Source organism: Myodes glareolus, chromosome 19, assembly GCF_982192425.1.
Source record: "Myodes glareolus chromosome 19, mMyoGla1.1, whole genome shotgun sequence".
Classification (NCBI taxonomy): Eukaryota; Metazoa; Chordata; class Mammalia; order Rodentia; family Cricetidae; genus Myodes; species Myodes glareolus.
The window spans coordinates 33,851,730-33,875,094 of NC_142044.1; the positions used below are offsets into that span (position 1 = coordinate 33,851,730).

At 41.5% G+C, this 23,365-nt stretch overlaps 1 protein-coding gene across 3 annotated transcripts in view; it reads right to left on the reverse strand.

Annotated features, from left to right (window-relative positions):
• The window catches only part of Fam135b (family with sequence similarity 135 member B), a 280,584-nt gene that overhangs the window by 117,386 nt on the left and 139,833 nt on the right, over positions 1-23,365 (reverse strand). For all 3 annotated transcript variants that reach the window (XM_048457323.3, XM_048457322.3, XM_048457321.3), the window contains exon 3: positions 12,102-12,181. In XM_048457323.3, coding sequence (XP_048313280.3) covers positions 12,102-12,181 — 80 coding nt within the window. The remainder of the gene's footprint in view (positions 1-12,101; positions 12,182-23,365) is intronic.

Here is a 23,365-nt window from a genome sequence, read left to right on the forward strand (position 1 = left end):
ATTCTGGCATATGCATTCTGACGGCAGTTGCTTGGGCTCTTTAGCAGACTTTTGCTAAAAGCATCAAGTCAGTTAGCACCTGCAGACATCTGATGGGTGGTGATTCAAATGAGCCAGAGGTCTGGAATCTCTGCCTTCATATTTTATCTGTTCCCTTTGCTTGCAAGCTTTTGAGTCAGACTATATTCATCTCTGAATATAGATAGGTGGATCATCTGAGGAATGGTTTGCCCATAACTATAACACAGGTTTACCTTGACCTATATTCTGCTTGTTGGAGAACATGGGTGTTTCTTCTACCTAGCCCCTGTCTTTTGTTAGTAGCTTCAGAACCTACATCCTTCAGCATACTATTAAGGGTTCAAATGAATAAATAAGACCAAGACATTTATGTAAGTTGATGACATCAGCAACAGGAGAGACTAAACACTTCCTGGAGGATGGCATGATGCAATAGCTCACCAAGCACAAAGCCAAAATGTTTGTGCACACAGTAAAAACATCTCTGGATGCTGTGCCCATGACTAATAGACAATCACCAAATACTTCACTGCTCTCCCCAAAGCAAGTCAACAAAAGTCAACTGATTTGTTCACATGAGCTCTGGGCAGCTCCCTTTGGTTTGAAATGGTAGTTTGATTTGTTGTGTGCAGTGCAGGAACTTTGCTTGTCTTATCTATGATGAGAGTCTTGATCTCACAGTTTTTTATGATGTAGCATCCCAATTTTCTGGAACCATCAAAGTGAAAAAGACTTATATTTACTCAGATATAAATGCTAAAAATGGTTCCTACCCATTTAAAATGGTTATGATTTACCTAAGGTAGCATTATTATTAAATTCAATAGGAAATGCAGACATTAAGTAAATAAATGGATATATACTAAAATTAGTTGCACTGGTATGAAGAACAGAAAAAGAAATTGCGTGACAACAGGTAAACAGGAGCTAATTAAAAAAAAAATCCCATGCAAGAATGCCTCTCTGCGGAAGGCACATTTGAACCAAACCTGCTTTAGCTGATGGAACACTAAACAAATGCTGGGAAGGATATCAAGTTACAGTTAAAGGGATGCTCGAATTCAGATGTGCTGACCTGGGAGTGAACCTAAAGAAGAGGAAAAGCCATGACTGTGAGGGAGCGTTAAAGCAGATGGTGCAGAGGACACTATAGCCTGATAAGGTGCTCCTGACTGGTCTAGGGTGGACAAGAGGCACCAGCTGTGCTGTGGTTGGATTCAAGTTAGAATCCTGACTCCCAATTTGTGGTGACTTTCTCAGTATTCTCACTGTACAATGAAAATGGCAACAGTATCTACTCCACACGTTTTTATACATGATCTAAAGACTTTTAACAAGAACAGATTCCAGAGGAGATGACAGTGTCCTGAGATGCCAAGATACTATGCTTTGATGTTTATATAGGCACAAAGTCACCCGATGATTCATTTCTCACAAAAATTCTTACTGTGAACCAGTAAATGCAAAGAGTAGAGAATGGGCCTGGGGCAGAGACAGTATTGTGGAAGCATTAGCTACTGCTATTTACTGTCATGATGGGGAGGAATGAGGAGAAAGAATGGGAGAGGAGAATAGAAAATGAAGAGGGCAGAGAAAAGTGGGGGCAGGAGGAGAAAGAAAGGAAAAAGAAGACAAGTAGGGAGGAAGAGGAAGAGAAGGAAAAGGAGAAAAGCAAGAGAGGAATCACATATTTAGCTGGAGTCCAACATAACTGATGCTCCTTGTCCAGATACCAACATGGTTTCTTTCTGAAACTTGGTCTACCTTGCACCAGGTAAGAATCAGTGGCTTAAAACTAACTTATCCACCACCGGCAGCACAGTAAGAACATACCACCACATCACAAACGTGCTGACTTCACAGGCTGGATGCGTTAGGCATGTGGATTTCACAGTATCCCCAAGAATGGATGTGCCTTGGGCTGAAATGAGCAAAGTCTTCAAAAGTATATTACCAGGCTAAAGCGTGTGCATTACACCAAAAGTAAGCACAAAGAAAATCAAGCCCACGCTCTTACTTTAAGAGCATCCCAAGACACCAGTTTTAAAGACGTACCCTTCCCTACAGTTTCCGAAATGTTTTCAATTAGCAGAGACAAAAAGCATAATTTTGGAACTTTTGAATGATTTCTGAATGTCCTGTCGATAGAAGAAAGTGAAAGGGATGTGCTTAGCTAATTTTCATTCTTGAGTTTCCACACTAAGCTATGTCCTTTCTTTGACTGCCATCAGCAGGAGGGGCAATGTGCAGATGGATTGAAAGCCAGACTGTAGGAACTCTAAGTCTCCCAGTTGTCCGCTGTAGGGAAACTCTGCTCTTACTCAAAGTGCCTCTTGTTCACATTGTTCTGTCCCTGTTAGGGAGAGTTGGCTCCATTTGACTTTCTGAAGTAATGTGTTCCCAGTTTTTACTGGGCACACATAAGTAAGACAATGAATCAAAGGTCTCCTATAAAAAACAAGATTGCCTGATCTTTGGGAAAATAGAAATGCTTGGAAGGACAATGTGACTTGCCTTGATACTGAGCATAGGTTTATGAACTATAAAGACCCAGATGAGTGAGAGCATACCACTGCTAACTCTAATACATGAACTGATTTTATGCCCATTCTCTGTGGAGAAATATCTTGCTCAGCCTAGGCCTAGGTGGGAGACTTGTTTCTGCCTCAATGAGGTGATGGGACAGACTTGACTTCCCATGGGAGGCCTTACCCTCTCTGAGGATGGGGAGTTTGGTGGAGGATAGATAGGGGGGATGGCAGGAGAGGAAAAATGGGGAATGGGATTGGTATGTAGTAATAGTAAACAAACAAACAAACAAATCAGGAAAAAAAGACCTCAGGGATTCCTTAGACAGGTACACAATTTCACTATCCACAGTCTAGCATTGCATGCCCTGCTGGAATCTTCCAAACTGGAATGTTCCCCACTGCCCGTGGCACCCACAGTTGAGCACACGGGGTTTCAGAGGGTTCAAGGACACAGTACCTGATCCACATGAGACTCCCAGAAAACACAAAAAAAATCTGTTTAATACTTTTGTCCCTGGACTTTTTTTTTCCAACAATTCAGATTTCTAAAATAAAGTTATCAGTATCACTAATTGAGGGCTTTTGATATCAATGCAACATATAATATGACATTTACAGAGAGCCTTGTTGATAACATTGTACAGAGACGTAAAATGAGGTCCAGGGAGGACATCGAGGAGTTGAAGGTCACTTAGGTAACCTGGGCAGACCAGGCACTCGTTTCTGCAGCCTCTGTCCTTGACTGTTCTCTCCTGTCACTGAGATAAGTCTCTGAAGTCTTGTACTAAATCTCTGGATGCAGGCTACAAGTATCCTGCCCATTTCTTTCAGTTTCTTTGTAGGTTCCTGTGCTAAATGCGGTGTAATATACTAGTACATACTAGTACAGGTGATATTCCATGCCTGAGTATCAGGCTTTATCCTAGGGGATTTGGAGGCTCCAAAGTACATGGACAGAGCAGAGGTATCTGGTGTCATGGAAACCCATTGAGGGACCCTCCTCATTTTTCACACAGAGAGAGTGTTCACTGTTGAGCCTGGGCACCAGAATCAGATGTGCCTCCCAGAAGACAGATTCCAGAAGAGAGAAACTTTCCCAGATGGACCTTTTGTTGACTCCTAAGACCCTCTGTCTCTTCTGAACCCCATCTCTAACACCGATCGCTTCACTTTCCCTTCACTGCAGACGACTGAGCCTCACTGCATTGTGTATTAACTGCTTCATACACATCCAGTTTCCTGGAGCTAGAGAGTGGAGGTCCAGCAGACACTGAAAGAGAATTGTGAGCACCTGTGATGGATAAAAACATCATCCCTGTTTGATGAGGATGGGAGATGGTATACAGATATGGTATCTTAGTATATGCATATGAATATTTGGACTCCCAAGAAATCCGTCAACTACATATACCAACTTAGTTGCTCTTTGGCTCTCCAGGCTCTGATTATTTTGCATGTAGAGAGCTATACCAAAGTCATGGAACAGGGTTAGAATGAGTCAGCGAAGTCTGGTCTGGCAACTCCCAACCCTCTGAAACTGGATGTTTCCGGATGCTGTTGGTAGAGAGGGAGACAGTATGTGTGCATCAGTAATTCATTGACGGTTTGCCCTCGGTGAGGTCACGGGGGCAGTGAGAAGCTGGGTGGGAAGATAGAAGAGCCAGCCTGGCAAATTCTACAGGCATTTCTATCTGTCTCTTCTGGAAGCAGGGGAGCTAAACCTCCAAGCTTCTTCATTAATAACTACTGGCCCATAGCAGAACTTGCATTTGGGAAGCAAGGTAGGGAGATTCAAATATCCTGGCAAATTCTGAGGCCTGTGGATCATTCTCCAAAGTGACAGCATGGCTTCTAGTGGGAGAAAACAAGCGACAGTAGGTAGATGGGTTGCAGAAGTAGGAAGAGCTGCAATTGGGAGGGACGAAGGCTGCTTTTACAAATTATGTGAAGGACACTAATGTGAGGGCCATTCATGCTTACAGGCATGATAACGCTTATACAGCCTGGTCATGGGAAACCACGGGCAGTACTTCCACCCATCTAGTAGAGCAATACAGAACACTGGAAAGGAAGGGACAGGTGTTCACAATGGCACCAGGAGCAGGGTCAGTTGTCAATCAAAGCAGATAGGGTGACAGATGATGTAATGAAAGTTCTCGGAAGAGGCGCTGGCCCAGGCAGTTTTAAGATGCCGTCTCAGGACCAGAGCATGGGCGAGATGCTAAGTTGACCAAAAGGAAGCTGAGTCCCTGGGAAGCTGGCACAGGAGGCTCTCACGGCGGTTAGGGGCAGAGGTAAGGAAACCCAGGCCATTGCTGTCCTCAAGCTGCCTGCGTGACTTGGCTGGAGATGGGGCGATGGCGTGGTAACAGATTGAAATGCCTCCCTGAATTTCCGGGGCTGAAGACAGACAGCCACTCTGTCAAGCCTGAGCTAGCTCTCTGCAAGACCCTACCTGGATCAGAGCCTGAGAGAGGAACTGCTTTACCTGCTTAGCATTCTCCGCGAAAACAGGCGTATTTGATATTTAGGTGCACTCTAATGGACCATGAAAAGAAATTAGATTGATTCATTTGAGAAATAAATGTCTCTCCCCGCCCCTACATGGTGAAGCTCTTAAGTGCTTCCACTTAGTGGAAATGGAAATTACCTCTCAAAACATTACGAAAACTAATCACGGAGAATTTTATACATCTCCACAATTTACTGTGCTATCTTTCCCTCTGCTTTGATGAGCAGACACTAGCAGATGCCTGTTCTTAACCTAATCATTTCCCACAGCCCCAATACACTTTGATAGGCACCTTCCTACCATGCATGTCTGCCCTAATTGATAAGCTCCCCCACCCTGAGGGAAATGACTTTTTGTTTTGTTTTTTTTTTTATCATCTCAAGAGGAAGAAGAAACATGAGAATTTATTAAACAGAATCTTTTTATGGAGCTAAATACCCAGCGCTAAGTGTACCCTTAGCATCCCTCCATTGTCAGGGGCATGCTAACTGCGACCCTGAATTCAGGAGAGAGAGAAAGAGAGAGAGGGAGAGAGAGAGAGAGAGAAGCTTGTACTAGCATAATGCAGTGGTTAAAATGTCTCATATTGAGATTCCTTTCCTGGAATACCTTAAGGCTCACATTTAAATTAATCTCCATTCTTCCCTCTCCTTATTGTTCGGGTTTCCTGCTTTCTAAGATCTGAGTAGTTTGTTGTTGGACACAGACAAATGTTGTTTTGATCTTGTAGATTCAAATAGTATTTTAGGAACAGGAAAGATAATTTGTGAGCAGCCTTTTCTATGCACATACACACATATGTGCAAATATCATATATATATGATACTTAGTCTTGGTTGACAGTTTAATTGAATCTGGTGTCAAATACATAAAGCATCTCTGGTTGGGGCTGTGAGGCATTTCCTGGAAGGATTAATTGAGGGGGGCGGGAAGAGCAAATTTGGTGTCAGCTCAGATATAAAGGGTATTGAGAGGAAAGTCAGGTTGCTTTTACCTACTGCCTTTACTCCCTGATGCTGAGTGCATCCACTGTGTGGCTTTTCCTACTGTTGCTATCTGCCACTTACACTGGACACCAATAGTTTAGCCTGACAAAGTAGACTCTAGACCCATGGCTCTCCTAGAATCTTCCTGGCCTTTATCACTGTACATCTCTGAACTGCTGAGGCATCACCGAAATTTGTGGACAGATAGCTACCAAGCTGCAGTAACTTTCAGCCTTTCTAGTGTACAGACAGTCATTGTTGAACTACCCAACATGCATCATGCAAGCCAATCTCCTTTGCAATACATATTTGTTCTATTGCACTATTCTCTAGAGACCATTCCGCTAGAGGCATTTATATATACATGCAAATGCTGCCTAAAACCAATTATGAATATGTGCATGTCATATCATACCTACTAAGAACAGTGAAGTTAATATTCATTTAATGCAGCAAGTAAACCGATGAGATTTCCCAGAGTCCCCATTACATAAGAAAAAAGCATGGCTCCTACGATATGTTCCACTGCCACTGTGCTTAGCTAGCTAGCCATGGGCAAGGCACACTGAAAGGATACACAGGACTGCACAGCCTGGCACTGAGAAAAGGTTGGCTAAACGCCTTAAGGAGTTGATGCCATGCAGCTGCCGTAAGGAATGTCCTCATCACAAACACCCACATCCAGCCTTCGCCTCTCATCACTCACAGCAATCCCCACTCCTTCACAGTGGATTAACCTTTTCTGGGGGAACCCTTGTGTTGGCACTACCCAGGAGCTCTCATTAAACCCATGGTAAGGTTCTCCAATGATAAGAGATTAAATCTGGCTGGCCCCTTTGATGATGTTAGGCATCAAACATGGTACAGTAGTCCCATCAAAAAAAACTCTCAAATCCTTAGCTACCTGACTTGGAGGTTGAAGACTTTGAGTTAGGTGAGTGGGATTTTAGCTGGGGTGAACTCGGTCTGACTACAGCATGTCTGACCTGCCTCTCAGACAGTCAGCTCTTTTCATCTAGTAATTTCCCAGTTTTAACTGCATCAAAAGAAGAACAGAGACATAGCATGCTGAGTCTTTATTCTCTTTTAGGTTTGAGAACAGTCGAGGGATGCCCTAGACAATTACCTGTAATCTCTAATCTCCTATTCTGTTGATAATCAAGACCCTAATGAAAGGATCAAACTTTCCTGTTGGGAGCCATGTGGCCTAGTTTCAGATCAGCATATGAATATTTGTTCAGCCGGTCTCTGCAAGGCAAAACCTGTGGAGATGGTCTCTCATTAGGCAAAGACAAGAGGACCTTGGGACAGTGCAGAATACCAAAATACTGCTGGGGCGGCGTGACCTGCATGCTCTCTTCTCTCTCATAATGTTGGTGATACTCTTGGTGGTTTTTTTGGTTTCACTTTGTCAGTCATAAATAGGACAGAAGTAACCATCCTCAGAAAACCCATTTTTTTTCCTCAAATATTTTCCCCGAAAATTCTTTGGGAACTGATGCTTCTCGCATTCTTCTCTGGAAACACCAGCTGTTATTTCATACCCTGGGAACTTTTCTGATTGAGTGCTAACAGTATCAGAGGCAATAAGAGTTCGTGGGCTCATATAAGAAAGCAACACCGGAACATCACTATGTCTCCCAGCTCTAGAAGGAAGCATTAAGAATGGTATGGCACAATGGAAAACATGTGCCTTATCAGAGTTCACCCTTTATAGAAGGGCTTAGGCATGCAGGACCCTTTTGTAGGACACGCCAACAGTCAGAGAAGTACAAGCAAACTATATGAAAGCAGCTTGTGGCAGACCTCCCCCCGGCTTATTTCTGTAAATACGCTTTGCTAATTTTGAATGATATCATTGTTCTTGTGAATGTGTGCCTGTGTCTATCACCTCTTAGTTTTGTAAGGAGAGGATATGTCTGGTTTGATATTTAGACAAGCTAGCAAAATGCTGAGCACTGATGTTTTTGATTTAAAAGTTGCTTTGATTTAAAAGTTGGGAAAAACATGCTTGTTTTGCCTGAGGTTAACTCTGGAGGATGGCAGAAACTATGTTTGTTTTTGAAGTATAAATAAAAGATGGTTCAAGGTATTTGGAGCTGTTACTTCCGTGAAGCGCTTCTGGCAGTTAGACTTTTTTGTTCACCAATGCCCCTTCCCCATCTCAGGCCCTGAAACCTGCTGAGACAGGACTCTACACTTTCTAATGTCACTAAATTCACACAGAGGTGTCCCTCTTTGTCTCTTACATTCATGACTGTGCACATGTCTAACTCAATTACAGTTGTCACCTAATCAAGTACCTGTCCCTTCTCTGACACTGGGATCTTTTAGAATGCCCAAGGGAAAGAGTGCTCCTAACCAACACAAACTCACAAGCCACTCAGCTAACCGAGGTGAGAGCAAATTATCTGTTTCCAGAGAAAAATCTCTCCAAATGACCTTTTAAAAAGTATTATGACAGGTAATGCAGGGATAGACAGGTTATGCACACGGAATTTGCTGTACGGGGTCTAACCACGAAAGGCTATCTTGCAAAATTCAATGTGACTTTGTTTTGTACCTACAGAACCTGCATCTAAGCCATATGAACCATGGAAATGTGCTTATGTGTAACATTTACCAAAGAACTAATTTGCTTGAAGGAGAGAGAAAGCATACCCACTGTTTAATTGCTGAGAACACTGTGCATTTGAACAGCACTGGGCTCATTTGATCTAAGTATCTCCCTTCATTTCTATGCATTTCAGACAAAACTTTGCTCTTTCATGTGGTACAAATTCAGCAGATTTTTTTTCCTCTCCTGTTGTCCCAGGTCCCACAATATGCTAGATCTAATCTACATGGACAAGGAGAATCAAGGATCCATTTAGGTCCCAGTGATTGGGGTCATACTGTGGCCTCTGACTGACCATCCTTCTATAGCCTCATCTAGTCTTAGTTTCTTGATCTTCCAGGTCCCATGACGAATCTCTTCCTCTACCTAGCGCCCTGCTCCTGCTTAGAGATTTGCTTGCTCCCTCAGGGGTCTGCCAACTCTGCCTCTATTGCATGACTCTCATTACTTTTATTTCATGAGATGACTGTGAGACCATATGATGCAAACACTTTCATCCTTAAGGATAGGACTGAGATTCTACATGAAGCAGATTCTACATAAAGCTACATATAGCAAATAGCTTTACTCTGCATCAAAGCCACACTTAGCCTAGTGAACAATTACTGTAAACTTTCTCTGAGCTGAGCAACTATGTAACTATCTTTCTCAGTGAATTTGTTTAGTTCACACCACAAACCCTGTGAGGATAAGTAAAACCCACTGACCCCAACTTATAGATAAGGCACTAGAAAGGTAATAGCTAAATCAACTTTTAATTTCACATGGTTGGGAAGTGGGGGAGAAGAATCAGAATATGAACATCTCAGTGTAGATGACACTTGGTTCTACTGAATCCTGCACCCACGAGATCCAGAAAGCTTTGTCTATGTTTACATAAAAGACAATTGTAACAAAAGAACAAACTAAATAAACTACATTGACATTGACAAGGCAGGTCAATTAATGGGGGTTGTAGAGACCCTTTGACATGCCCAGATTTTTTAGTTTCTTCATATTTTGCTTCCAAAACATTCATATTTGCTATTTTCTATACAGAGATATCTACAAACAATAGAAAGCGTGCTTAGATGATTGTCTGTAATCATGGTTGTCAGTGTCTTCTCCACCAGGGATTGAAGGGAAAGCTTCACAGGAAAGGAAGAGGCACATTCTTTTTCCAGGTAATGATGGACAACCTTGCCCTAGGTTTGACCAATGGGATACAGAAGAAAAACCCTGGACCAGATCCATACATAGTCAGGGAGCAATGTAGAATCTTCTTTGTTTTATCACCTGACAATGGAGCTACCATTTTTAAAAGTAGTTTGATACTCCAACTACATGTAAAAGCTTAGCTATTCTTCAAGTAATGACCTGAGAGATCAATCTGACCTGGGAGTGAAGAAGTTTTAAGGGCTCCATCCCAGCTAAGGCCTGGGAGACAGTACTACATCCTGAGGCTAGGCAACTTCAGTCCACTTGAAAAAATCAAGCAGAACAGGCCATTGTTTTAAGCACCAAGTTTTGGGAAGATTTGTGGATAATGTAGACATTCAGAGGAAAGTGATATAATGAGAAAATTCACCTTGAAGGAGAAATAAATATGCACTGTATCTCTCACCCATGAAACTGCTGTCTGCTCATAAGTCACTGCCGGCATGAGTTGGCTCTCTGTTCTAAATGGAATTCGAGTGCAAAACTCAGGGGCATGACAGCTACATCACCACCATTACCCTGTCAAACTAGACCAGGGAGGAAATGGGCTTTATCTTGAAGTTGCATTTCTTGCTGGTTTTCTTTGTCTTTGCAGCACCATCTCAATCAGATCCTTCCCTATGGACCTCAAAAGGTCCTGCATGCCTAGCAGTCTCTGGTCCTCACAGCTGGGACTACCCGCTCCAGAGAAGGTGTAGCAGTGACAGGAGCTGAGTTCATACTGCTGAGAACCTCGGAGAGTAAAGAGACCAAGTGCACACTGGCCTGCAGATAGTTCCCATCAATCATCCGGTTCTCACTGCCACCTCTCTCCCACAATCTTGCTTTGACTCTAAGAAAGAGACCTTGAGTCATCACTTTGACTTACAGCCTCTCTTAGGGCAGACACTTGGGCCCTTACTTTAGGGCAGTTCCCATCACAACACAATGGCATTTATCACCTCTATAAGACAAAGCGGTTGTATATCAATTCCAGAAAAAGAGAAAGACACCATGGGGTGAACATTTGTCTTCCTATTTCAAGTGAAGAAAACGTGCTAACCATTTCCTTAGGATCATATAGTGAGTTTATGCAAAACAGAGTCCAAGTAGCCTGCTGTCTTAGTGGATGTTGTAGACTAAGGCAGGGAAGGAGGGAACCTAGTAGAGGATGGGAAAGAGGGAAATTACACTGAATCTACACTGTGGGGCATAGAGATTGTGTGAGAGTATACAGTCTCCTTTTCTCACCTAAGATGCATTGCTCACCCCCAACAGAGGGGGATGAAAAAGAGAAGTATCAATGAGAGACGGCAACCCAACCAATAACTAATACCTGCTTGCTTAGCTCAGACTTGAGGAAGGGGCAGGCGGCCCACCGAGTCTTTCTCTTTATAGGTCTAGAGTTAGAGGAATAATCACAAGCCTTCACTCTGTGTCTGCACTTCTCACTTATAAGGTCTCACGTGCACATTTTGACACACCATGATGCTTTTGCCTATTTCATATGGGTTTTATAAAGTGTGACTGGGACCAGCGTTCTTCTACACCTTGTTTCTGACAATCAGGGTCACTCTTACTTCTACCAGTGAACAGGTTCTTGGCAGTTGTCCTGTTTTTCCTCTTCCTTTCTCTTTCTCTGCCCTGAAGACCGAATCGTTTCTTTTAAGACTCACTAGACTGTGTGGTTCTGTCCTATTTCTTCCCGAACTACCCTGTACTTCTGCTCTGTAGTCTCCCACAAGTATTTCCAATCCACGAGCTTCTTTATTTCTCACTGAGTTCTATCAGTCTGGCTCCTCTTATATCCATGGATTTCCACTTATATCTTCAGCATCATAATTAGGATCTGGATTTTCCTTGATGGTCCTTTTACAATAGGTGATGGCATTCGGACCCTCTATTTGCCTAGAAAGTACCAGCAGAACTGTTTACTTACTCAATCCCCCGAAGCCATAGCAACCAGCTTCGCCTTACCTATCAGCTGGATATCATTTCTCATTAATTTAATCCAGGATGTGACTTCAGTCAATCTGCTGCAGACAATTCCCCCCAGCTACCAGCCACTGCTAAGAATGATTTTTATTTATCCAACCCTCCTTAACAACAATGTTTACACAAATCCACTTCCAATAGTGGGTCTGCCTTTCCTGAACCCACTGGTCCAGATATTGAAAGTGAGCACTACCCTGTCTGTGTTCTGCTAAACCATGACACACAGGAACACATGATGGGCAGGAGCTATGCTTTCTACTCACCGGACTGCCCAACGATGGAAGCACTCAGTCTGTGGGGAATCCTTGAGGACACTTTCAAGGTCACTCGGATCTGGTAATACCTAAGAAAAGAGCAGAGACAAGGCCATAACAATATGACTTCTTAATGTGGCTTCTAAAGCTATCTAGACTTGACATAGAAAGGCACAGGAAAACATCGAAGGCCCTGGATATGATGCAGTCATCTGGAAGCAAAATAGAATGCATTTTATTGGAGCAATTAAAGGGTAAGAGACAGGGTATGGTGGGAGACAGGAAGTTGCATCACTTGTGACCACATAAGACTGAAAAAGGCTGGAGGTGATTGCCAATACAGAAAAGGAACAGATAGGCCATGTGGCAGTCTTATGAAGACATGCTTCTTCAGAAACACGAACTGCCACAGGAAGACAGCACATATGAGACTGAAAATCCAGATATGGACTAACTTGCTGTCTTGTAAAATACAGCACACAGCCCTCTCCATACACAATTCCCTAGGGTGTGTAGAAGCCAGACTGCCATTTCTGAATATATCACTAACCATGTTCCGATTGTATTTGTCTTACAGCATTTTCATTCCATCACGTCCACAGCTGGGACAGGCTCCCAAGCTCTTAGGAACCTCTCCCTGGGTCCACTTTGGTGCTTATTTTTAATGCCTCTTTTGCTTATATATTATATACTTAAAGATAAATTCTGGCATAATTGTCCTCTCCTTCCACACTTTTCAAACCAATGAGGAGGGGAAATGTCAATAAGGAAAGGTGAAATGGAAGTAAATAGACAGTGAACAGGTCAGTTGTCCTGTGTCTCGCTGTGCTCCTAGCTAGGAAGCTGTATGCCACTATGTCAGTGGTACAGAACAGAATATTCCTGGTGAAGGCCTTGGGTGTTACTCTGATGTGTACATGATGAATATAGGGTATATGACTCTCAGAGCACAGGCCCTGATCATATGACTGGAGTCTGGGTAAGAGTTCTGAGCTGGCTACATCTGACTACCATGTAAATTCATGAACTTTCTGTAATATGTGTGAGCTAAATGACTTTGAATCTTTTGCATAATTTTGTGAGCTTTCTTTCTATTTGTAAAATGAGAAGAATATCAAAATAAGGCCCCCAAACGAGGGAAAAAACAAAACAATTAAAAAGAAAGAAAGAAAGGAAGGAAGAAAGGAAGGAAGGAAGGAAGGAAGGAAGGAAGGAAGGAAGGAAGGAAGAAAGGAAGGAAGGAAGGAAGGAAGGTAACTATCTGGCATGATGTCTGCCTCAAGGATAGGACAGTCAATGCTTATGTTTTTCTGGTTGTTTCCCCCAAGCACAGGTAAAACTCTCTCAGTACAAAATAAGCACAAGGAGGCAAAGATGGGGAGACAGACAGGTTAAGAACTCAGAGGGAAGGAAGACAGTAACTTCCCTGCCTTCTGCTTTTACCTCCTTTGTCCTAAACAGGATATTGGGGGGTGCCTTAGCCAACAAACCAGAAACACTAATGACTGAACACACACACACACACACACACACACACACACACACACACACACACACACATACATAACACCTATGCACATACATACATACATACATATATACATACACACTTGCATATAGACATACACACAAAAACATACACATATATACATACACATACATACCAAATATATATATATATACACATAACACCTATACACATACATGCACACACACACACACACATACACATACATGCACACATACACACACACCAAACAGAAAGGGAAGAACATTGCAAAAACAGAAAACTTTTAGATAGCAGCTGTCTGCATTCTCCCAGGAACACAGAAAATGGCAGCACCTCCAGCCACTGTAGAGGTGACAATTACCAGGCTGTAACAAAACTTCACCTTAGCTGAGAGCAAACTTCCATCTCCATTGTGAAACAGACATTTATCTTTAGCAGATAGTAATGACGCTGATTTTAGTGGAGACTATGTAGGAACCTAGAATTCCACCTTCACCCCACAGTAACAAGGTCAAAAATACACCAGCAACACTTGTGGGTGTTTTAGTTTGTTTTGTGTTGAGAATTTCATGCACAAATAATATATTTGTATCATTTATATGCCCTCAAATTCTTCCTATTCTCCCACTAACTCCTTTTAAATTCATGACCCCATCACTGTTTTACACACACACTCACACGGGGGGGTGGGGGGAAGAGGAGAGAGAGAGAGAGATTCTGTGTGCAATGTAGGAAAAAGCATCTTGTTAACATGTTTTCTTGATGCAAATGAACACCCATAGAAAACAATAATTATGAACAAACCTCTGATTTAAAGTTCCATTTTACATTTTAAAAATGTTCTCCCCCAAAAATTGTTCCCAAATTGGTCTTGCACTTAAATGAAAAATCTATTTTATAGTAGTAAAGATGAAAAAAATCTAAACATATGAAGTCATCACCTACACAATTCATTTAACATAGAGAAGTAGAGCTGGAGCCCACCTAGAGGCTTTACCCCTACTGACTATTGCTCTTAGTACTAGAAAGTATACTGCACACTACCAAGAAATGTAAACACCAACCCAGATACAAACCCTTCTATCTACAATGGTGTTCTACATGTAAAACACCCTAGTGCGATGGTGGCATAAAGCCTGTAGAGGTAACCAATCAATATCTGATTTTAGACCCACTCCATGAGATGAAACTCATGCCTGAAACTGTGTGGATGACCAAGAACCTGAGATTAGAAAGCTCAGGAACCTAGAGGAAAAGTAAATACTACTGTTCTACAAAGAGACTATAGCAATAAAATGCTTGCTTGTGACATCCTGCTTTACCCATAGATCAATACTTTACTCAACCGTCATCAAAGAAGCTTCCTCCTACAGCAGATGGGAACAAATACAGGGACCCACAACCGGGCAATATACAAAGAGTACGAGACCTAGGAACATTCAACCCTAAATGGAGTGTCTCAATCAAACCCCTTCCCTCAGTACTTAGGGAAGCCTGAGGAGGAAGCAGGAGGCAGAAATAGTGTATGAACCAGAGGATATGGAGAACACCAAGAAAACAAGGTCCTCCAAATACGGCACCTTTGCACATAGGAACTCACAGACACTGAGGCAGCATGTACAGGGCCTGCAGGAGTCTGCTCCAGATGGAGTCCTAGAGTAGAAAGGAGAAGCGGACACTTGCTCCCATCCCTAAGCCAGAAGACATCTTGCTAATGAAAAATTAGTTTTACCCAAGAGAGTCTCACTGGGGAAGCAAACCACTCTTAATGGTAGACAGCAGACCCAGCAGTAATTGGCCAACAGAAAACAAACTCAGCTCAAAGGCATCTTCAGAGGTTCCTTGTCTCATAATATTATATCAGGGTTTTATCTTAAGTTTTATCTTTAATTTTAGAATTAATTTTCATTTATTTATTTATTACCCTATAGGTTTTGTATATTTATCATGGCTTGCAATTTTTTGGTTCTGTGTCTTTATGGAACTCCCGTGTGTGCAAACCAGTGTGTCTCTGCATCTGTATCTGTTTCTTGTGCCTTTTCTTGGGTTCTTTTCCTTCTGTTTGTTTGTTTTGTCCTATTCTGACTTGCTTAGCTTTGTCTTATCCTATTATATTTTAATATTTTCCCTTAGAACTCTGTTTTCTTTCTAGTGAGAGAAAGGAAGTGGATCCAGATGGGAGGGGGGGGGAGAAATTGAGAGGAGTCAGAGAGGGGAACCATAATAAAAATACACTGTATGAAAAAACTATTTTCAATTAAAAATAATAATACAAACCTATAATGCATTAAGAAAAATAGAAAGGCTTTAAATATGTTCTAAATACAGAACTAAGAAGACTTCTTAGACTCTTCATCCAAAGTGTGGCCTATAAAAGCAGGGGGGGGTGAATCTGATTTCATTAAAATTAAACACCTTTCCTCCATGGCAAGTACATTTGAGGCTCACAGTCGAAGCTGCAGTGAAGGAGAAAACATTAACAAATCTCATGTAGATTGCATTCATTGTTTGTGAATTCTATCGTTGGAGGCTCACATACTTGTTAACATTTAGTTAACCTCAGATTCGAAGCTTCCATCTCCTTTCTGCTTATTCACAAACATGAATTTTGCGGCAATCAATAGAAGCACCTGCTATCCGGACTGCAATGGAGATTGAGGGATTGATCCTGCAAACACATTTGCATTTGGGAATGTTGTGCTTTGGGTTTTTTTTTTTTTTTACTATAAAACCATGTCTAGTGGTGTTTGGTAGCTGATTAGCTCTCCAAAGCTATGTCCCTAGTAATAGTCCTGAGAGGAAGTGTATGGAATGAATGAGAGTCAATTCGGAATGAGTAAGGGAGAAGACAGCTGGAATTAATGTTAATAAATTTCATACATGGCAAGTAAGGTATCCCTCAACAGAGACACACATGAAGGAAGGTTAGATAATGTATGCAGAGCGTAAGGAGGGTGTTTATATGCAGAAGGGGGCACATCTGTGTATGTGTGCGTGTATATGTGTGTGCGCGTGTGTGTGTGTGTGTGTGTGTGTGTGTGTGTGTGTGTGTGTGCGTAGAGGGCAGTATTTAAACTTGAGTGTCATTCCTCAAATATCATTCTCCTGATTTTTGAGACAGAGTTTCTCACTTGCCCTGGAACCCATGGAAAAAGCTAGACTGGCTTACAGTTCAGTCCTAGGAACCCATGTCCACCTCCTCAGTGCTGGGGTTAGCATCGCCACACTTGGCACTTTTGTATGAGGTCTAGAGATCAAACGCAGGTCCTCATGCTTGCACGGCAAGAATTTGCCTGACTGAGTCATCTCCCTGGTACAAGGTTAGGTATTGACCTGTTGAAAGAAAGTTAAAGAGAGGCTCATGGGAGCCCTTATACCTAGAAAGGGTGACTCAGTATTTGCTAACTGTGGTAACTTTGTAGAAGGTTCTGCTGATATCATAGTTCTTGTTTTCAAATTACACCACAATTTATAGTAATCTGAACCAAGTGGTACTACATAGGCGAGTCATGGGCCAAGAGAATATGTTAAAGAGCAAAAAACAAGAATATAGATTGAGATCAGCACATTCTTGACAAGGACATGAAAATCTCATGGAAGAAAAGAAGAGAGTTACCAGGAATAATGTTGGGCAACTGTATATCCATGAAGGGGATAATGAAATCAGAAACTCACCTAAGATAATTCACAAAACTCAAAGTGTAGTAAAGAATTAAACACAATACCAAAACCAGAAAAACTCAAAATCAAAACAAATTGAATATTGGCAATGATTGATTTTTACTCTGCCATAAAAGGCACAAGCAATACACAAACAAGAGGAAGCATACCAAAGAAGCTGCTGCACAGCAGAAAAAATAGACAGAGTGCATAGCATCCTTCATATGGAGGAAAATATTTGAAAATCATATACCTGTTATGTCCAGTAATGAATTGTTTCATAAACATGATATGGAATGGCCTTATAAAAGTCCAAAACAGTAGCAAATCAATAAAACTCTCCCATTAAATCAGGGGAAAGAACAGTTATGTCCCCAGTATGTTTAAAGATGCCATAATGAAACCCATTATTCTGTCCACTTAATGAAAAGGAAACAAATTTAGAAACAACAACAAAATGAAGGCAAAGGAGATGAAGTGACATCTTCCCGCAGAAAACAAAGAAACAAGTTTGCATAAGGTAGGGATCATGGAAACGCAAGCTGAGGCCGCAGTAAGATGGTGTCTCACATGTCAAGCTGTCTATTGTGGAAAAGGCAATAGGTTGCTGTAAATAAAGATTTGAAAAGTGAACCCTTGTGTGCTGTTGGTGTGAAGTTAAATTTTAACAGTCATTGGGTGAAGCAGGGAGAGTGGTCAAAAGGGTAAAAACCCAAGTATTAAAAGACCAATCACTGTTTTGTAGTTTGTACATACTAATTCATTCAGCAGGGTGGGTGTGCTGGTAACACTGGCACATGACTATATAATCCTATCTAGCTGGTTGGGGAAGCAGGAGAGAAAGAGACAGCTCAAACAGAGCTTAAGCTACATGGGAAGGCCCATATCCAAAAATCAAATCAGAGCCAAGAGCATCCTGGATGGGTCTCTAGACAATTAGGCTGAGCCAAAGAAGCCCATTCCAAGAGGTGGATGATTTCATTGGCAAAGCAGTCTTGAAAAAACTGAATAACAGAAGAGGAATACAGATAAGTTGTTGCCAAAGGTAGGGGGAAGATGAAAATAAAATGTAGATGGGTGTGCCTCGCTAGGCCGAAATAAACAGAGAGAGAGAGAGAGAGAGAGAGAGAGAGAGAGAGAGAGAGAGAGAGAGAGAGAGAGAACAATCGGGGGAAAGAAACTGCCCTAGTTTCATTTTTATTGCTATAACAAATAGCCTGACAAAAAAACAATATAGGGGCAAGAAAAGTTTATTGGGCTTCCAACTCCAGGTAACTGTCCATCATTGAGGGGAAGCCAGTGCAAGAGCTCAAACAACTGGTCCCACTCACCGTGAAGAGTTGAAAGAGACTACACACATCCTTGGCTAATTATATGTATGCACAGCTGGTCTTTTCATTCTTAGACCATTCAGGACCCTGCCCATGAAATAGTGCAAGGGTAGGTCTTCCCACCTTAATTAACAATCAAGACAGTCCTCTCTACAGAGAAGTCTAGAGACCACTTGGCCTAGATAACTGTTAAGACTCTCTGCCGGAATGATTCTCGGCTGTGTTATTCTGGTAAGCAAAGGCTGTCACATCTACAGGGTATGTGAGATGTCACCGCAATTCCTCACCATGATGCAAGAACACTACCCTGTTGCCTGATCTTCTATCTTGTCAGAGGAGGACATTTGATTTCTCCATAAACCATCTTTAAAATGCTAGGTATCAGTTTAACAATCAATTACAATGACAGGAGCAGCATCAATAACCAAAATGCAGCACATCAGCCATAGCCCCAGCACTAGCAATAAAGCACTGTCGACAAGGCAGACTATGTTTGCAGGCTCCCTCCCTCAAGGCCAGTCATTGCAGCCTCTCCTCAATACAAATGCATGGGGCTGTCTTTACCCATGCATTTTAGAAACTCTACTGGCAAGGGAGCTGGCACCAATCCCATCAGCTCCAAAACCAACTGTCATATTCTCATGTCATCTTCTCTGAGCACAACAGCCCAGTCATCACCAGGGGCTATGCACCAATATCCTACCACACTGTACGTGAAGCAGCAGACTGAGCTCAGGATGTATTGAGTATTGCCATTCTAGGACTAACAAGCATTAAGAACTTGTATGTATGCAGTCCTGTTTGAGTTCCCACAAACATGTTAGTCCTCTTTGAAAAACAGGACCATCTCAAGTGCTGAGCATGCAAAAGAAATGGAACTGTTGGAAAGATATGGCCCTTTGTCAAAACCATGGTACTTTGGAAGGGCAACAAGCAATCTCTGCACAAGAAAAAGCTTAGTTTTAGCTTTTTTCTTCATCGATCAGCTGTGCTATTCATTGCATAAATTAGACTTCTTTTATAAATGGTTCCAAACCTCTCTTTGAGTTATAGTGTCTTAAAATCACTTGTTCTTAATGAATTTCCTTTTATGGAATCAACCATCATCTTTAATGTCATATTCTTTGTAGGTGTTCATTGATAGAAATAAGTTTTAGTTAGGTATGCCTGTTTGTGTCTGTCCTGATGAAGCAGAATGCTTAAAACTTATTTGTAGCAATTTTTGTTTCATTTGAAGTTTCTGCCAAATGATAAGCCTATAAACTGAATATTCATACATAACACAGCTAATGACCCTTGATTTTTTCAGGATATATTGGATGAATTTACCATTATTTCTATGCTAAGTATGAAAAAAAATAATATCTAGGAATAAAGAAACCCATTCACATTCAGAAAGCAAATAATAAATGCAAATTTTTAAGAACAATATTCGTTTTATGCGTAAATTATCAAATAATCTCAGAGACACATTTTCTAAAGGGTATGATTTAAATATGTTGTGGAGGAGTATGAACTTAAGTCATCCCTTTGGAGAACAATGGGGTAGGATGATCAACTCAACATGAAGAGAGTTGTGAAGATTGCATGTGGTGCAAAACAAAGCTTTGCTGATGTTTAAGAAGCCTAATTTGCATAGCTCCTTTTTAGAAAGAATAATATTAACAGCCATTTTCTCCCAACTGCCATCAGTAAGAGTAGGGCTCAGTTGTGCCCTTTCCCTTAATTTCATCCTAATCTTCAGAACCTGTTAATTCATTAGTCAAAAAGAATCAAGGTTTCAGATGAAAACCAAGCTGGTAATAAGATAGTTTTAAGTCTGGAGATGATTATTTTGGATAACCCTGAGGTAGTCAATCCAGTAAGACATCTTTGGAGACTGGGGATGATTATTCTGGATAACTGGGATGTAGCCAGTCCAATAAGTACTGTACTTATTGTTAAGTAATTGTTAAGTAAGTAAGTATTATTGTTAAGTAATAAGTAGAAGAGGAGAGAGACAATAACACAGGGAGAGAAAGGGTCCCCCTTGCACTGGTAGCTTTGAAATGTGAAAGAATCTTCTTCCCAGGGATGCTGTAGTTTCTCGACTCTGGGAAGATGTAAGATAGTCTCTTAGAAACACCAAAAAGAAGGCAGGCAGCATTCCTGGCATGTTGGGTTAGCTCTCAGTGGGGAACATTTCATAATCCCAGATTCCAGAATCTTCATATAAGCCATATACATCACTTTAACAATCAAAGATGTGTTAGAGTAACAATATCCTGATGGCATGTGCCAGCTTCCAGATTTCTTCATCATAACAAAAATAATAAGAATAACGAACCTACCATATATCAGCCGTGGTTCAGGGAAGCTGTGTGATCTGTACATAGACACAGAGATATGTGCTCTAGTATGATCCTGAATGTCCCCCAAAGGCCCATGTGTCGAAGGCCTGGCTATCATCTTGCAGTGCTAGTAGAAGGCGGGGGAGTTTTAGTAGTTGGGGCCAAAACGAGGCAAGTTAGGTCATTTAGGGCATGGGATTGAGAGTGATATTGAACCTCACTCCTCTTCTTTTTTTATTTGCCTTCCAGACAGCAAGAGATAAATAGACCTCTTCCAGCACACATGTCAGTCATGATAGATTGTGCTTTCCTGGCCAACATTCTGCAGACCAAAACTTTTAATACCAGGTGCCACAAGGAATCTTTTTTCTTTATAAATTTGTGCCGGTTTGAGTAAGAATGGCTCCATAGGCTCATATATTTAAATGCTTAGTCACCATAGAGTTACACGATTAGAGAAAGATTAGGAGGTGTGGCCTTGTAGGAATAGTTGTGGCCTTGTAGGAAGTGTGTCACTGGCAGTTTGAAAAGCCAATGCCAGGCCCAGAGTCTCTCTCTCAACCGAGGAGCAGGATGTAGCTCTCAGGTATTGTCCTAGTGCCATGCAAGTCACCATGCCCTGGTCATGGTAAGAATGGACTAAGCCTCTGAAACTGTAAGCGAGCCCCCAGTTAAGTGCCATCTTTCATAGTCTTGGCTGTGGTGTCTCTTCACAGCAATAGAACAGTGACTAAGACAAAGTTGATATTAATACAAGTATTTATTACATACAGCAACAGAAAGTGAGCAACCTAGTAGTTAACTAAAGCTTTAGGTATTATAATTCTAGACCATTTAAGTTGAATTTTACTTTAGGGAAAACAAAGCAAGATGTGTTCAGTTTCATTGGCTTGTCTTACTTCCTTGATCAGTCTTTCATTACTGGGAACCCAACATGTACTCTCCACATCATGTATTTTCTGTTTTCTCAGAAGTAGCTTGAGAATAGCAATGTACCTGTTTCTCCTTTGTTTCCTGAGAGCTCTATCAGTACCAGCTGCTGGAGAAGACAAACTACTTTATGTTCTTCTCTAAATCTCCAAAAATTAGCGTGGTTAAATTACAATAAGTGCCATATCAATAGACATGGATGGATGGAAGGATGGATGATTTGATGGAAGGATGGATGGATAGATGAAAGGAAGAATACATGGACGGACAAAGGGATATCTGGAAGGATAGATGGACACGTGACTGAAAGAATGAATAAACAGAAGACAATCCCAATGGCACAGAGTCCCCTGGTAAACATCAGAGCTATACAACCCAACTTCAATATCCGCAATTCTCTGGTGACCCAGAGACTATGAAAGGAATTCAGAGATGTACAATATTTTGCAATAATCACTTTCATTTGGGTATATTAAGAAATGATCCTCTGACCCTATGGTATGACCTGAAATGAAATCACTATAATGAAAATGTCAAAAGCTGATATTGGAACTACTAGTTCCAAGAGTCAAATAGGTTTCAGCAGGAAGCTTTTTATCTAAGAAACCTTTGACTCATGGTTAAAGACGCTCAAATGTACCAACCTCACATAATCATAGCACATTTCAAGACCTGAACAGTTAGGCAATGTGTGTCTGGCCCTCACATTGCACCAGTAATGTGGTATCTCGGTCGTTGGTTCCTAACACATGTGTGAAACAGACACCTCCCACATCTGTGGTCCCAATCTTTCCTCCAGTCGCACACCTAGGGTAAATATGAGAGAGAGATTGTTGTACTGGGTAGGATAAGACCAGGGATGCCCTTGGTACTCAGATCTGAATAATACAGATGATGGAGTCATGGTGGAAATTCTTTGCTATTCCCTCACTGATGATATGGCTGGAAATATCTTTTGTGTAGACTTGCAATGGTACAGAGTAATGGAAGGTGTGTGAACTCTGATGTTCACTTACCATTGTCTTTATGACCTTGACTAAATAATCTAATGTCCTGCTTGACTTTCTCATCTGTAAAAGGGATAAACATGATAGTGATACCCTTAGTACTCAGGGTCCGTGATTAGAATATTAAGTGTTTTGGGCGGTTCTCAAATTTTAGGCACAAAGAAGTATTTTTATTTTTTCATTATGATGATAATAACAATGAGAAAAATTTCTCTGTGAATGTACTTAGGCACCTGGCTGTACACTTGTCCTAAGACAGAACAGCTGCCCTTCTCAATATATCTGCTCAAGCAGGTGCCAAGATTACTATGAACAGGTGTCATGAGGTAATATAATAAGAGAACCAAACACATTGTGCCAACTTCCCGTCCAGCTGACTAGAAAGCATGAGAATATCTGTCTCATAGCTGGGTCTGCTCAACATGAGCTTCAAGAGGAAGCAATTTTCTCTCTTCAAGAAATAGTTTCAAATTTGCAATGACTCCAAATTTGCAGAGACTCACCT